At 38.5% G+C, this 16,210-nt stretch overlaps 1 protein-coding gene and 1 long non-coding RNA gene across 4 annotated transcripts; one reads left to right on the forward strand and one right to left on the reverse strand.

Annotated features, from left to right (window-relative positions):
• The first annotated feature begins 1,006 nt into the window (after nt 1–1,006).
• LOC144044216 (uncharacterized) lies at nt 1,007–6,182 on the forward strand. 2 transcript variants are annotated; one of them, XR_013291208.1, is made up of 9 exons: nt 1,007–1,292; nt 2,384–2,564; nt 2,672–2,790; nt 2,953–3,099; nt 3,184–3,296; nt 3,699–4,878; nt 5,185–5,327; nt 5,841–5,957; nt 6,111–6,182. It is a non-coding gene; the product is annotated as an uncharacterized LOC144044216 (long non-coding RNA). The 2 variants fall into 2 exon arrangements; XR_013291209.1 differs by having other exon boundaries at nt 2,953–3,067.
• A 671-nt stretch (nt 6,183–6,853) lies between these two features.
• cd9r (CD9 molecule related) lies at nt 6,854–14,589 on the reverse strand. 2 transcript variants are annotated; one of them, XM_077558911.1, is made up of 9 exons: nt 14,475–14,589; nt 14,149–14,236; nt 13,173–13,278; nt 12,728–12,825; nt 10,877–10,951; nt 10,694–10,795; nt 9,219–9,314; nt 9,069–9,152; nt 6,854–7,400 (listed from the first exon to the last, which is right to left on the reverse strand). In XM_077558911.1, exons 2-9 carry the CDS (start codon nt 14,212–14,214, stop codon nt 7,311–7,313), a joined length of 717 nt encoding a protein of 238 aa, XP_077415037.1. In that variant the 5' UTR covers nt 14,215–14,236; nt 14,475–14,589; the 3' UTR covers nt 6,854–7,310. The 2 variants fall into 2 exon arrangements, with proteins under 2 accessions (XP_077415037.1, XP_077415036.1); XM_077558910.1 differs by having other exon boundaries at nt 6,854–8,637.
• Nucleotides 14,590–16,210: the final 1,621 nt, after the last annotated feature.

The raw sequence follows: 16,210 nt of genomic DNA on the forward strand, positions 1-16,210 counted from the left end.
TTTTGGGTGATTTGGCATGGAATGACCCTTTTTTTTCTTTTATATAACCACCACTAAAGAAACCAAAAACACTTTATAATGATATTGACCCTTCACCCGTGCATACTGAATTACTATTATAACATAGTTGTTCTACAAGAGTACTATTGTGCTATATTGTCTTACTAATAAGAAAAAACTTTGTACAGTACTAGTACACAGACTGTAAAGGGGAAGTCAACCCTAAAAGAATTGCTTGACAATATGTTCTATGTAGCCCCACTAGTCTTAGTATTTCGGTTAATTTTGAGTTAGTGGAATATGATTTAAGCAGCAAAATCCAGCCGTTTTTATCAATATCAAAAGGTGGCCATTTTGCCACTTGCTAGCGAGGGAAAATGACACCGCAGTTGCTCAGGTCTCGGGTAACAACCAATCACAGCTCAGCTTGTAACAATCTGTAGTATGGCAACGCGCCACATGGTGGCGCCTCTTTGTTTTATTATGCCGATGCAACACTTTTTTTGTTTTGCCTTCAGTGAGTTTTATGCCAAGGACCTGAGCGGTCACGTACATAATTGTACACTTATTCGTGATGCGTAATAGCGCCAAGAAACATCTTTTTTGTTGTTGTTTTTTAATAAAGTAAGTTACATGTGGACATTCAGCCCTTTTTTGCTCTCCATTTAGCTATCCAGCAACACCGTCCATGGCTATACTCTGCCCAAACCATCACACGTTACAAGCTTCAGAAAACAAGTGAGCTGTGATTGGTCGTTAGCAACTGTGATGTCATCGTCAGTCAACAGCAAGTGGCAAAATGGCCGCCCCCTGAAATGGATAAAAACGGCTTGCTGCATAAGTCAAATTCCACAAATGTAATATTAATCAGAATGTCATGTTAAGACTATTGAGGTCATATATAACATGTTATTGTCAAGAAATATTTAAGGTTGACTTTCCCTTTAAGATGGATCATAAATGCTCTAACGACTTCCTTATGTCATGTTTATTTCTAGTCATGTTTAGTTCCTGTCACGTTTAGCTTCTGTTTTCCTTGTGTGTTCCCCTTGTCTTGTCATTTCCTGTTTTAGTTTGAAAATTGACTCCTCTCGTTTCTGGTCACTTGCCCTTCCTCGTGTGGTGTGTGTGTGTCAACCCTGACTCCTGATTGTTTCCACCTGTGTCCCCATTACCCTCATGTGTCATCCAATCAGTGCCCTCAGCCAGGTGTGTCTTGTTATGTCATTAGTGTTGGTCTATTTAGTCGGCTGTCTCCCCCCTGTCTGGGTCGGTTCATTGTTGCTGTTGTTGTAAGTCTGTCTCCACGTCACGCTGTCCTTTTTTGCCTTGTCAGGAACCATGTCATGCTGTTAGATTTGCCTAAGTTGTTTAGCCATGTTTAGATTCATGCTTTGTTAGTTCAATTTATTTTGTACTTTGAAGATAGCCTTTTTGATTAGAAATTAAAACCTTTTTTCTTGGACTATACTTCGGCCTCCTTGCTCTGCCTTCCCGCATCTGGGTCCTAAAGCCCCTCCATACTGACACCTTACTGGACTCGTTGCCAGCTAACCGCAGGGCATATGTAGACAAGCAACCATTTAGGTTCACACCTATTTGTGAAGTGGGAGGAAAAACGCATACACACTTGTAATAGTCATTAGCAACCACCTGGCCACCCTTTTAGTATGAGTGTTTTATTAAGCCAACTACATAGCAAGGATTTCTTTAATATCGTTCGGACCTACTGTCGTTGATACAAATGGTTACTCTGGCAGAAAGGTGGTTTCTCTCTTTAACTCATTCACTGTCATTGACGGCTATAGACGTAAAAAATTCATTTCAACTATTTCTATTAGTTAAATTTTTTTCCACTTTTGCTAACAAGAGTATGAAAACCTAGGGGGAAAAAATATTAAATATATTAATAATAATTATATAAATATATACATTTAGAACAGATTAATCGTTAGTCAACTAGTGAAGTCATGTTATTAATTACAAATACAAATTTTAATCGCCTGATGGGCCTAATTTAAAAAATAAAATAAGGGGCATTTATTGGTAATTAATCGCATGATAATTTTATATCGGTTATAAATGTACAAAAGAAAAATCTAGGTTTTCATCAAAAATTAAATGAAATGGATTTTTTTTTTAAACTAATAGAAATACTTCACATGATTTTTTTACGTCTATGGTCGTCAATGGCAGTGAATGAGTTAATGTGTGAAAATTGGTTTAATTTTGATTTTCTCCTGTTGGCATTCAAGTCAAATCATTTGGTAATGGTGCTTGACTTACCCCTTATCCATTCTATATGGAAAATTGCATTGTGAGATTATGTCCCAAGAGGACAGGTGTGCAACACTCCTGTTTTGTGGTTGCTGTTCCTTGTCAGTCCACTCACAAGGAAAAGGTAAAGTGAGGATGCCAGGTCAGCGGCTCGATGGCTCAGAGGAGGTCTGTCAGAAGGTTCAGCCTGAGGTGGATTGTGGAGACACCGCCATGACCCTAATTGTCAGGAGGAGACAAGCTGTACAGCTCCTGCTGGACGGAGGTGAACTCGCAGCTTCTTCAAGGTGTAGTCTGAGATTTTTGGTTTTATTGCACACTCACTTTACATCTGGATTTTCTTTTTAAATATACAAACTTAATTAACTGAATTTTTGTTTTGTTTTTAAACCAGAGAATGGATCATCCATTCGCCTCTCCCAGCTGTCACCTCAATGTGGTTACTCTGTGGAGACCACATGGCGAGACCTCAGCTTGATAGCCCAGTATGATGTATGCCATGTCACACGACAGGTACAGTACGTTTTGTATAATAGATTTTGTATATAGGATGTCACTGGGAGGCCCTAAAAAAAAAAAGTTCTGTATTTGTATTTTGTGTTCTACTTGCACATGACCAATAAAGAATCTTATCTTCAATAACCCTAAAAATAATAAAATATTTGCAATGACTAGGGAGACAGTTATGTGCTGCCTCTGCTATGGAGGGGGACTCCAGTCAAGATGTCATGTCCGGTCTCTCGCATCAAGCCTTCCATGAGCCCTTCGTCACTCTGTTGCTCCTCTCATGGTATGGATGTCAGACTTCCTGCTGCACAAGAAGTGAGGCTTAAGAGTAAGCCGTATTAAGGTGGACACATGAATGTAATATTTATGAATTGTCAACGAATTTCTTGACTTGTGCAGTTCGTGGAGTGTTGTTACTGGCTCAACAGTAACAGTGTGGATATACTTTGGATAGACAAGATACAGATATGTTAATAGCCACTCCATTCATTACATGTGGCATCACAGTCAAGGTAGGCTCTATTCTTTCTTGTTCTGTTACTGTTTTGCTAATCATACTAGGATAGATAATGATATACGTAATATCTAAATTTTCTACACTTGTCCACTCTAATAGGGATTCAAATATTTCAAGTTTACGTATGGCATAAATAATGCTCACTGTTTCAGAGGGAGTTGTGTATGTAGTGTAGAACTGCATTGCATCCAATTTATGGAAGTTTCATGTAGGCCTATTAACTTAATCCCATCAAGACCCACTACAGGAAAGATTACAGGAAAAATGACCTATTTAATCTCAGAAGTAGACAGACGCAAAATATAAAGGTTTAAAAATGACTACCGAACATGGAGCAGACATTTCTATTATTGCATTTCCGATGTGACCTCACAAAGTTACCTTCTTTTCTTCTCAGGATGGAAAACACACTCTTCATCTTCAGATTGGAGAGAATACATTTACTCTACTCTTGCGTCGATGAGTTGGGTGGGGGTAGTAAAGGGGTGCCAGGTAAAAAGGTGGAGCCCATGGAAGCGACTCCACGGCTTTTGATTTGGTCCCTGACATCTTACTTGGTAGATGAGAGGTGCTCACCACAGGCTGATGAGTTAAAGCGGACTCTTGAGAAGGGAAAATGGGGCAGGCCAATTCAGGCAGTTTCACTTTTACAAGGAGTGACTGAGCGGCTCGTTACGGCTGGCTTCAAGTTGAAGCACCTACTGTCTTCCATCCTTATTACCACTACTACCATCACCCCAAAATCCCTCAATCTGACCCACCCGAAGATTCTGATCCAGGCCCATCCCCAAAATCCTCTCCCATTTTTACCCCCCAATGAAATCAACAGTCTGAAGCCAGGACAACATTATCTCAATCACCACAACATTATCCATACCCTTATCGCTATTTTCCAGATCTTGCTTGGAGGGATTCATTGCCTCTTCTTTATCCAAAAAGAGAAACAACAATAAAATCCAGTGATATTCATGACAAAAGCATGACGAGGCCCCGTGATTGACCCTCTGTCCATTCAGCCCACTCGGATCCCTCTGTTAAGGAGCCAGATAAAAATGGAAAATATCTTCTGTCTGATTTGATCCAAAGTCCTCTCTTTGCTGGTGATGAAGTAAAAGTAAAGTTTATTAAGTCCATGCCTGCAACTCCTGCCGGTTTCCTCCCTTCTCATGACCCTCTGCAATCAGACGCTCCTCCTATGGCTTTGTATTTTAAGCTTTCTTCCTTTCCTGTTCAGTTGTCTGGCCATCCTTCCCCTCATGTATACCCAACTACCCTGATCACTATAATCAAATGTATCCTGTGACGCCACCTTCATCTATACGTTCAGAATTTCAACAAACCGCAACACCAATAACCACGGAAGAGACGGATGATGTTGAAGGGGTCCAAGCGCATCCTTACCTCCACCACTTCTACTACCTTGTCGACCCTGAAAGAAGCATGAACTCTGAAAAAGAAACTGCCTTATCAGATTCTTGGCCTCTCTACATCTATCCAAATTTTATTGGTCAGCAACACCCATTTAAACTTTTTTAAGCAACTCGATGGGGAAGAGGACAAGCTTTTTGAAAGGATCGGTAAGCCAGTTTTACGCAGTGCCTGTGTATGTCATAATTCAAGAATTTGAGGATTCAGGCTTATTGCAGTCTTTTGCAAAATGGAACACGCTAAGTCTTTAAAGAAACTTTCCTACAGGAAATTGCAATACGACCCACAAAACACTGTAAAAAGTTAACGTGTCATTCTTTGTTTGGCCGTTATAGAGTTGTTTCTCTTGTTTTGGTTGAAATGGCAAGCCGGCAGGGTGTGTGTTCATAATAATTTATTAAATTACAAGGCTTCCATTGTCCTATGAATTTTACTAATGACATATGTCTTTGTAGACCATGGAATGGGAGCTCTAGTTTTCCTTTTGATAGCTGACCCTTTAGTGGAGCTTCCAGCACCCCAGTTTTCTCCGCCTTCAGAGGTCAACGTGCCCTGCTCACTGCAGATGGTGACGACGTCTGACCCGGACATTTACAAGGTGGTCCTGCACGGCTGTGATGTAATAAACCATGTAATGCAGACATACTGATGATTTTTGCCTTTGAATATGAAGTGAATTTCCAAAATCCTTGTACATCAGGTACAGTATGTCAGGTTGTCACAAGCTTCATGAGGCAACTTTATTTATTTTTTCTGCTCTTGATGGTGCTCTTGGCTTAAATATAAAGGCTAGTGCAATTGAAATTGATTACATTTCCATTGCATCTTTACCAAGAGTGCAAACAAGAGGAGTAAAAAAATAAAAATTAAGTGCTTCATGAAGCTTTATTTATCCATCACTAATTTTAACATTTTGCAATGCACTCAAAAATTCACTTTTACTACTTTGCTGTTGTTATACAAAGTAGATTTGCACCAAATATTCTTAGGCCACAAGTTTTGTTGAACTAATGCAAAATGGGCAGAAAGCTGCATTGTAGGCGTTTCGTTATGCATTCAAAACTGTCATTTCTTTTTAACTGAAATGTTAATCTTTCCATTGTATCTAAAGTTGCCCTGGCACCCACCACATCTGCAGGATCCTATTCTTGATCTCTCGCTTTTTCCACTACCCTTACACATTGCCTCCATCAACTGGGGCATGTTATCTCTCCCAAAGGACCCAGAGGTATCTAAACCAAAACATATATCAGACAACTTTCAGTGTAGTATTTTAAACAGACAACAGTACTAACTAAAACCATTTGTAAATGGTTTTAAGAAGACCACAATTATAAATGAATGTAATAATTATGTTTTCCCTTTCTTTCCTTGTCTTTAGATTTACTTTGTACGTCTGACAGGAATGTGCTCTGTTGCAGAGGGTGACTGCATTGTTGGTTGCATCAGCAGTGAGTTTCAAAAATCTAACGCCATGCCTACATTATGATTCCAAATGGCCAACTTGGGGGGGGGAGAAAGAGCTATATTAAGATGTAAAGGAAAAATAATAATTAATTAAGGTTTTGTTTTTATCCTCACAGGTCTCAGTAGTGATGTATGAGCTTGGAAATAAAGACCTTGGTGTACAATACTGCAATCTGTTCCTGCTGTCTTTATGACTATAAAGTACACAAACCTCTTGAGAGTTACTAAAGGCAACCGACTTTGGAAAAAAAAAAAGAGAAAAAAATGACTTGTTAATCCCAACTCCTTTCTATTACAGTCTGAGTAGCACAAAATGTGCGATGTCTACTTCAGCAAGCTAGTATTTGATAACTTACCAAAAAAACTATCACATTTAGTGCTCACCTTCATTATCTTAAGACGGAACATGATATAATTAAACCTTACCATGCTTGGAATACATTAGGCCTATGCTTGTAAAATGGCTCAAGTCCAGCATTCAATTAAAAATGTCATGCAAAATTTTAATTATATTTCAGATATTACATCCATGAGGATTTTTTTTCTCTCTCCAGCGCAGTTAAGTATTTTTGTAAAAGCACACTTGATTGATATAAAATAATATTGTTGAGATTTTGGAATTAATCAGCACTTTTGACACAAAAATCACCACCATAGTATTACAAAGTAGTTTATTATTACTAAGAAAAAAGAAAGCCAATGTCTTTCACAATTCCTAAAAGAGAAAAACAAAAATCCAACACCGTCCTTAACCAATCTTAGGTTACACAAAATAAAACAAGTTGTCTAGCTAGTAAGATTTTTAGACACATTTAATGGACTAATTTTCAGTGACAAATGGTGACACCGACCAGTTCTTAACCTGACATACTTGTTAATAAACTTAAGTTTCAATGACGGGTGTCTGATATGGTACTACGTACACTGAACAGCTAATTGATTGAGCTGTTAGTGTAGCTTCCCTTATGTAATCTGAAATGTAAATCCAATGTTGACAAAAATGGTGATTCAAAGCAAGTGCTTGCATACAAGTATTGCGTCACCCGTTAAGATAATGGTACACGTGGCAATGATATTTTGAGGCTGAGTCAAGAATGAAATGGGAATCCTCCACCTAGTAAACAGCGGAGTATTGGGCAGCGCTGGCTAGCAGGGCTTTCTTGATCTCTTTCAAGAGGATAATGGCGCACACCAGGGCAGTGATCTGTCATGCAGACACAGAAAGTAAAGGGGAAATAAAGCAAGGGTGAATGAAGCAATGGATGACCACCCCGAGCCCCATGGCAGCTAAGATTAAACTTGCAAAAGAGTGAACCTATTACATCTTGTGCATAGGATTCCACTGACTAGGAACAGAGTGTAATGATATCAGAAGAAAGGAAAGGAAGGATATTGCTGAGTTTTGAATGGAAATGTGAAAGTTAAGAGCGTTAAATTGAGGGGGAAAACCTCTGTTTATTACTGATGAAGAATTCCCTATACATTCCTGCTTGGAATTTTGCTCCACCAGCCACTAGTAATTGAAAACGGCGCTCCAGGAGGACCGTTGGGCTTGCGAATGAGGAGGGTTGGGCGTGGTCTGGCTGTAATTGACAGCAGCAGTGAAAACTACGATCTAAATCATTTCTACACTATGGCAAGCTAAGCTAAATCTAACCAAATGCTATGCTAATAAATCACTCATCTAAAAATGGGTATAAAGATGTTTGCTAAACGCTACTACTACAACTCTCGTTTAAAATAAGGAGGCGTGTACGAGACTGAGCTGGTGGGTGGCAGAATGGCTACGTCATATTGTGCAAGTGATGACGTAAATCACTTCTTGTCCAATGAGAGGACAAACAGACACATTTTGTTTATCCCAGTATTTAATTTGAAGATGGCGCCACACACACCGTTTTTGCCCCAAATTCAAGCTTTCAACAAACATGCGCTAAAATGTCAAAATAACGACTAGGACATTTAGATGGCGTTGGTAGACACCCGTTCATACAGTTATCAGAAAGAAAAAAATAAAGTTGATTTTGTGCTGAATATCCCTTCAAACCTGCATACAAAGAAAATGACTATGGTCAACTCTAACAAGAAAAGCAGCCTTTTTAATGGCACTAGTGTAATTTGTTTTGTCATAGTTACTACGTGTTGTACATTTAAGAAATTGTTAATGTGTGCTTAGTAAAAAGTATCATGTTTTTATTGTGGAATATGTTTGTTTTTTTTTAATGAACACGAGCAGACTAAGTCTGGATCACAGTGGTGTTGGCCGCTGTGAGAGGAGTCAAGATGGCAGGTTCTTGGTCAGGGTACGAGCTGGAGACGAGCTCATTCTGAGACACGTTAGCCAGGGATGGAGAAGCGTTGGTCAAAATGATGTACTGAGGAGATGAGCTGGACTCATTGAGCTTCCGATTGAGGATCGTGCTGCATATTAGAGCAATGATCTTTGTTTGTGGAGTGTGTGTGTGTGTGTGTGTGTGTGTGGGAAACGGGGGGGGGGGGGGGGGTGTCAAAGGCAAGAAAATGTGATTAAAATGTATGAAAGAAAAGATGGGGACAGAGTTTCAAGTGGTTAGAACATGACCGTAAGCTCCACCATGAATTCTGTCTATCAGTTTTTCATTAAGAAACAAATTCCATCACATTTTGAATACAACCTATACAAAGTCTTGAAATGATTTGAGCAAGTCAAATGTGGAACTTTTTTTTCTGCTCATAACTGGTTCTAAACAATTTATCTTACACGTTACTATATGCTCGACTGTCCAATCTCTATTCCCTATTTCCAAAAACAACTATAATGTATTTTTCTTACTTCTGTAGCTTGATTTCATCCATGCACCCTAAGATTTAATTTGCTTGATTTTTAGCTTACCAACAAAGCGCCTGTTCCAATGAAGATGGCCATCACCATTGGTGCGTTGCTATTGAAGAAATCAGTGATAACACCAGGACATGTCTGAAAGCAAAAACCAGAAACTGAGCACATCCATGGCACCCAAAATCTCTGAAGGGGGCATCTTACAGGCATGATGATATTTTCCAAGAACCCTTTTGGCTTAGGGCAGGTCTTTTGAAGAGACTCCAACAACGTGATCCCTGTCACGCCGCAACAATGAAGCTGCAAGATGGAGGAAGATGAAGGTGTGTTAAAACAGAAGATCTTTATAACCACTGTCAAGTGAAAACATTTGAGCGACTTATTCCAAATATTTTCTCTGCGAACATATACTGTAAGAAGTATCAACTCCACTCAATTAACAAGCAGCAGTCACCTTGTTCATCCATATGTTTGTGGCTGTAATGGAAATGGCCCACGGTACCTTGACATACAACTTTAATTTGTTCTCTGACCAAGCTTGTAATTCTGTAATTTGCTTGGAAATATTCCTTTGAAATAATCCGAAATTCCAGTAATCCATCCAGTTCCCCCATAAAGCAGGTTATGTATTTTACATATGAATATTAAACCATGATGAGACTGTAAATAAATAATCTAGTTTTATAAATTAATTAAACTGAAATACATACACACAAATTTGCACTTTTATTTTATTAAAAAAAAAAAAAAAGTGGGCGGGGGGGGGGGGGGGAGTTGCACGGGGTTATTTTATCTTTTATTTTTTGTATTTTACTCTTTTTTTTTAGGGAGGAGGTGGCCGTTGAGAAAATAATTTGGACAATTTTGAGCTAAACATCTCTTAACAATACATTTATTTTCAAAATAGTGTGTATATATAGAGAGAGAGAGAGAGAGAGAGCGAAGGTCGTCCACTTCTAGGCAGGATTGTAGCAATGTTCAGTGTTCTCTAGTTGCATATGATCTGCTTCACAGTGGAATGATGAAGCTCAAATTTTTTTTTAGATGACTTTATAGCTTTCCCCAGACAGATGTGCTGTCACTACCCACTTCCGGAGGTCCCCTGAGATTTCTCTTCCTCTCAGCATAGCTGACCTGTATGGGTTCACCTGGGTAAGACTAAAGTGACGTAGTTTTGTCTCTGTTTCAGTCAGTGATGCACAATTTCTTCACTAAATTTCATTGGTCCATTTCAGTGGTTCGTTTAGCTACCAACTTGTCCTACCTGATCCTACTTGACTGCTTGTTTTAAGCAATGCAGCTCAGGGTTCACTTACTTTTGCACCTACATGAATGAACCAAAAACTCTTTTTAATTTAGTTTTGACTACACAATTGATATAAAAAACAAAAAAAAAACAATGCATTGAATTGATAAACCTACACCTGTTATTTTATATAAAACGTAATGGTTCAGATTGAACAACAAAATCAGGTTGAAACAATTGGAAAGTCCAAATTGCTCAAGAGGTTCACAAACTTTTGAGCAGCACTGTATACAGACACATATATATATATATATACAATCTCTACTTGGAAAACTCAAATTGGGAAACTCATTAGGTCAAGTGAATTGAATTAAGAATAATTCAGCAATTACAAACAGTAGCAGTATAGAAATGGAGGAGCATTTGTCCTCACCATCTCATGAACGAACATGAGTGTGACGCCAAGGCCAGCATCTCCACTGGCTGCATACAGAGTATAGATGCTATTGTAGAACTCTGTGACTCTCATCCCAACCTTCAAATGACAGAGAACAAAAATTGATTTGTAATTACCCAATTTCTATTAGTTAGGCCTCTGTTTTCTGGCCCCTCTTACCTCTTCCCTCCTGGCGTAAGCAAGCACACCAACAACGGTCTCTGCAACCGCCAGGATGAACAAGAGAACCGAGAACTGAAAGAGCAAGTTGAGATTCTATCATCATCGTCTGTTGAGGATGGCTTCACATTTACCCAACACAACATTCTAATATATATAATTAGGAAATGTGTGCTATTAACCATGTTTTTATTGTGGTTATAGTTCAGTGGTGTAGAATAGCACACTACCTCACACTGAGGAATTTTCTATGTATACAATAAATTTACAAAAAAAATACAGTAGACGTGAGGGAGGGATATGTTACATAAGACCCACCTGCAATAGGTGAAACTATAGACCATATAATAAAATAAAAAAATGCGACTGTTTTATTCCTCCCACACCGTTAACATATTGGATATTTGAACAGGAAAAAAATGCTAGTTTAAAATGTATAGAAAGTACTGTACGTATTTTACTGATGTGTTTTAGTTACTTTATGTGCCTTTAAGAAGGTGAGGCAAACGCCTTTCACCCTAATTCACCGAGTAGGATACAATTACTTCTTTCTAGATAAAGGGAAGTGAAACTCTTATCAGTTACTCAGGCTTTCCTAACATCTTTTTGAGATGGTTTCACTTCCAAATAAAGTACACTACTTTGAAGATGATCGGACTTCCGGACCATGATGCTAAAACTTATTTACTTGTACTTACATGCTAACTTGCAGTATGTTGAATAAACACTGGCATGGTAACCACAATGTTAGTATATTTGAATACAAGTTGTTGGTTATGCTATTGTAATAAAGTAAACTTAAACTATGTTTTGCATTTTGTTTCAAAATCACTTTTGAAGGTTAATAATAATAATAATGCATCAGATTTATATAGCCCTTTTCTGGACACTCAAAGACGCGTTACAATAGAATGGATACATTATCAATGCACTCACACATTCACACCGTGGTGGCGGTAAGCTACTTAAGAAGCCACAGCTGCCCTGAGGCAGGCTGCCAGTGTGCGCCTACAGCCCCTCCGACCACCACCAAACATTCGCACCTTCCATACACCAGTGTGAGTAGCACTGGAGGCAATGTGTGTGAAGTGCCTTGCCCAAAAACACAACGACACATGACTTGGGGAGAGCGGGGATCGAACAGCCGACCTTCTGGTTACTGAGCGACCGTCTCTACACCCTAAGCCACGGCCACCAAAATATACATGGGATCCGCATTTCTGACCCTGCCATTTCAATCATGGAAATGTACATTTAATTTCTGTTGCTCAATTCAAAAAGTGAACCTATTGTACAAATTCATTAAACGCATATGAGAATTTGTGTTTGCTATATTCAGATTTCAAAAAACAATATCGTGAAATATTTGACACTGTGTAGTTGATCTAATGCTTAGCCTCAGATTTCTTTTTCAATACTTCAGCTTGTACTTTTAGTCTTCTACAATATTAATGGACCAGCCCAGACACCTCAAAATGTTAGAAGTTTTAACAGAAAAGGTCAGTGATAAAATGATGAAGAAAACAACTTCTTCAAAATCATTTGTCCAGCGGTACCTCCTAAGGCTCGATAACAGGGAATGTGTCTGTATGAAAGCCTCCCAAATCACTCAGAATTCACCAAAATATGGCAGATATATGCAATGCCGTTTGCGGGCTCATTTTACTATGCTTTTTTTTTTTTAATTTATGTCTTTATTTTGCATTTTATGTTAGCAGAATGGGTAAAAGTATTAGAAATCACAATTTCTGAAGAAAAAAAAGTTAAATTAAATGTTTAGGTTGTATCGCCTCTTCCAAGCATAATATGTATCATTAAAGTTCAAATGGTCTAAAGAGGAAAGCATCTCACCACTTGGAGAGCACATTTCTTCTCACTGCAGGCCCCGTAGTCTCCAACCGTAACCACGACCAACATCACTGTGCCAAGCGCTATCAGTAAAATCACACCTTAATTTAAAAAGAGAGAGCAATTTTAAGTGAATGAAACAAAAAAACAGGGGGTGTTAACAAAAACTGATTTGAATCCAAAAATGAGCTTGGATTTTAAAAAAAAATCCAATGGTACACAAACTAATGAATCATCCTCAATATTTATAAAGTTAAACCAGTCAAAAAGTTATAAATTCCTAAATCGGTTCATGTTGCTGATGATTGGTTGTTTCTTTGAATTTATTTAACTTGAATAGTTTGGGTTTTAGAGAGCTTTTACATGTTTGTAAACATGACAAAAGCTACAAATACAGTATACATCTCATACGTCATGTGGGTGGGCAAAGGATGAACACCAAACTCACCCAACACAAATGTGCTGGAGTTAAGGGCGTCAATTTCAAAGATTGGTCTGGTGTTGTCACTGAACCTCAGCCACAGGCCCAGACCCAGTAAGGCACAACCCAGCACCTGCAAAACAAAAACTTGTTCATGTGAAGTACACAAAAAAGTCCATTGGCTTCATATTTTTCTTTTTTGCATCCTTTTTTTTTGGTCCGCTGCCAAGACACAGCACACAAATGGAAGTTTTTGACTGACCCTAACCAATTGCAAAGCTTAATAAACACTATCAAAACCAAAACTAAACTAGATATTCCCATCCATTGGCTAACTTAAGAGAATTGCTTGATTATGTCAGAATTTGTGAGAATATTTGTTGTCTCGTGTCAGCTAGTCAGTTTACCCACTTAGATCTTCAAAAATCCATCATTACCTAATTGTGCTTTTCTTTGTTAGTCAGTTCACAAAATCATCAAAGCAACGTTGTTTTGATAACATTTAATTCCTTCTAAGTCGGGTATTATGCAATTAATAAAGAGGGAAGCTATTTTGTCTGCACAAGTATTTGTTGTGCCAAATTAGCAAAACGACTATTAATACTCAAATACTGTACATACATTTCAGAGTTTGTACTTTTTATCAAACTTTTATTGCATAAAAGGAGCTGCAGCAGTACGGTACTTTTGTCTGAGTCTCTGTGAGGAAAATAAAAACTATCCAAGGGAGGGAGGGTATCGGGTTGCTTTTATAAAGAAACGAAACTAAAGCGAGTCAAGCCCACTCCTTTGGAAACTCGCTTAACACATTATATCATTAGATCAAAATGTTTCCCCCAGGCCAGATTACTGATCCTATACGTCCAAAGAAATAAAGTCTGATTGGTCACTTGTATACAAACGAAAGTTGGCTTTAGATGTCATACTACAAAAACGACCATAAGATTATTATGTTCCATTTCCAAAACACAGCCACTATGTTCATAGTGGAGTCCAGACTTACCGCAAAAATCAGGTTGAAGAGGAAGAGGATATATTTGCAAACGAGGCCACATCCGTCCAGAGCCATGATTATTCGCGATGTGACGAATCTGTAATGTAAGTCGCTGTTGGTGCATCACTTACACACTCTTGATATACATACATGCTTGCATCGCGTCACTTCTATTTTCCAAATAATTTGGCCGGTGCAGAAACACACATGGCATATTCGCACGCGCTGTTACAAAGGCAACATCGTTATCGTATAAGCACTAAGGCTACGCCATCAATATGAACCGCGCATCATCTGCTTATTATCATAATAATATCCGTGTTTCCTTCACCTACCTGTATGAAGAGGACAGGCTTACCGCGTACGACTCCAGAACTCAACTCGAAATTCTGTTAACTGTACATAAACGAAATGCCATTAATCCCCACCTTTTAGGGCGGGTTCAATGATGTGATAGTCTGAGCGACTGTGACCGACACAAAACCAACCAATAATGTGACGGGATGCGAATGGGGAGGATCAGACAGCAGAAACGAAACAGAAACACCTTACAAATCGATTTTTATTGTTTTGTATCACATAGCTAACTGGGCTATAAGGAGCAGTGTAAATGTTTGCGCCGATAGCACAATAAGTTAGATAAATGCTGAAAAGCATAGAAGTCAAGTTATATTGCCAGTATTAGAAAACAGGGAAATAACGCACAGATTATCAAATTAAATATACAAAAAGAGGGATGGTTATGATTATTAATCAAGAACATCCAGAGAGAGCTTTGTATACCAAAAATAAGGTTTTGGGTCCAGTTTTCTAGGGCCTATCAGAATTCGAACAGCATCATGATGTGCCAATGCAGTAGATTGCTTTTTCGGTTCAAATCTGTAAAAAATAAAATAAAAAAAATACAATTGTCTAATCTACAGGAAATTAATGCGCTGAACATCTTTTCTACTGGTTTATCTGAGCAACAGTGGAACAGTTGGAAATTAACCAACAGCTACCCTAGTTTGGTAACACTAACTAAAAATAATCAAGAACGAAACCTCTTTATAATGAATTTGTTAGTGCAAATAGGATCGTCTGTGGATCGTGAACATTGTCACCGATGCTTGATCGAATTTATTTTTCAATATTGGGGCCGATACAAGATCAGATCAGAGATCCCCTTTACTTACAACATAACAGAGTGAGTCTTGCCACGCAGTTGACTGTTCTACCGGCAATTAGCGGCAGATAGTAGACTTATCTGGTATGTTCTTCCGCCAAATCGTCACCTATATTAAGATTAAGGCTCCTTCCTCAATGGCATTTTTTTTTGCATGGTAGGATCTGAAATGTATTGAAATGTATCTTTTGCCCAGATTTAGTCATAACTGTTTTCATTTCCTCAGTAGAGCTTTGTTCTGCGGATGTATCCTTGTGAGTGTTATCACAATTTCTGCCAGGTGCAGTCATGACTGAATAACCTCCTCTATTCCTCAAATGGGCTTTGGGTTTGAATGATGTCCTTGAGTTTTATCTCATGTCCGGTCAACTCCGGTTGAACTGTTTACTGGAAACTGTGTGGTACCGCCCTTCAAGATAGTATAAGAATATTGTAAATCCTCTGTAATCTTCGCACTTGTGAGAGGCTACAGCCATTGTTTGTAACTCACTTGTGCCTGGAATATTCTGTAGAAATAAAAGCTTTGAAGGAACTGTTCATTGATCTCCAGCCTGTATCCAGATAACCAACATTCTCACTACCCGAAAGAAAACGAACACGCGGAGGAAAAGATCTACTCCACAACAGATGATATAGTGTTGATTTACTCCACTAAAGGCAATATAATAGTGGATATATAACAAATGTAACATTCGTGCACTATATGTACGGCACATTAAAATGGTTGTGTGGTTACAAGATTCAGCTTCTACTTTTAAACTTACCACATTAAAGGGACCATGTGTAGAATTCTTTGATGTTTTCAATGTTCATTCATTAACTCTTTGACTGCCAAAAACGTTAAATGACGTTTAGTAAAAACCTACGGAGGGCCGCCAAGGACGTTAAAAGACGTTCTCCAATTTT

Source organism: Vanacampus margaritifer, chromosome 2, assembly GCF_051991255.1.
Source record: "Vanacampus margaritifer isolate UIUO_Vmar chromosome 2, RoL_Vmar_1.0, whole genome shotgun sequence".
Classification (NCBI taxonomy): Eukaryota; Metazoa; Chordata; class Actinopteri; order Syngnathiformes; family Syngnathidae; genus Vanacampus; species Vanacampus margaritifer.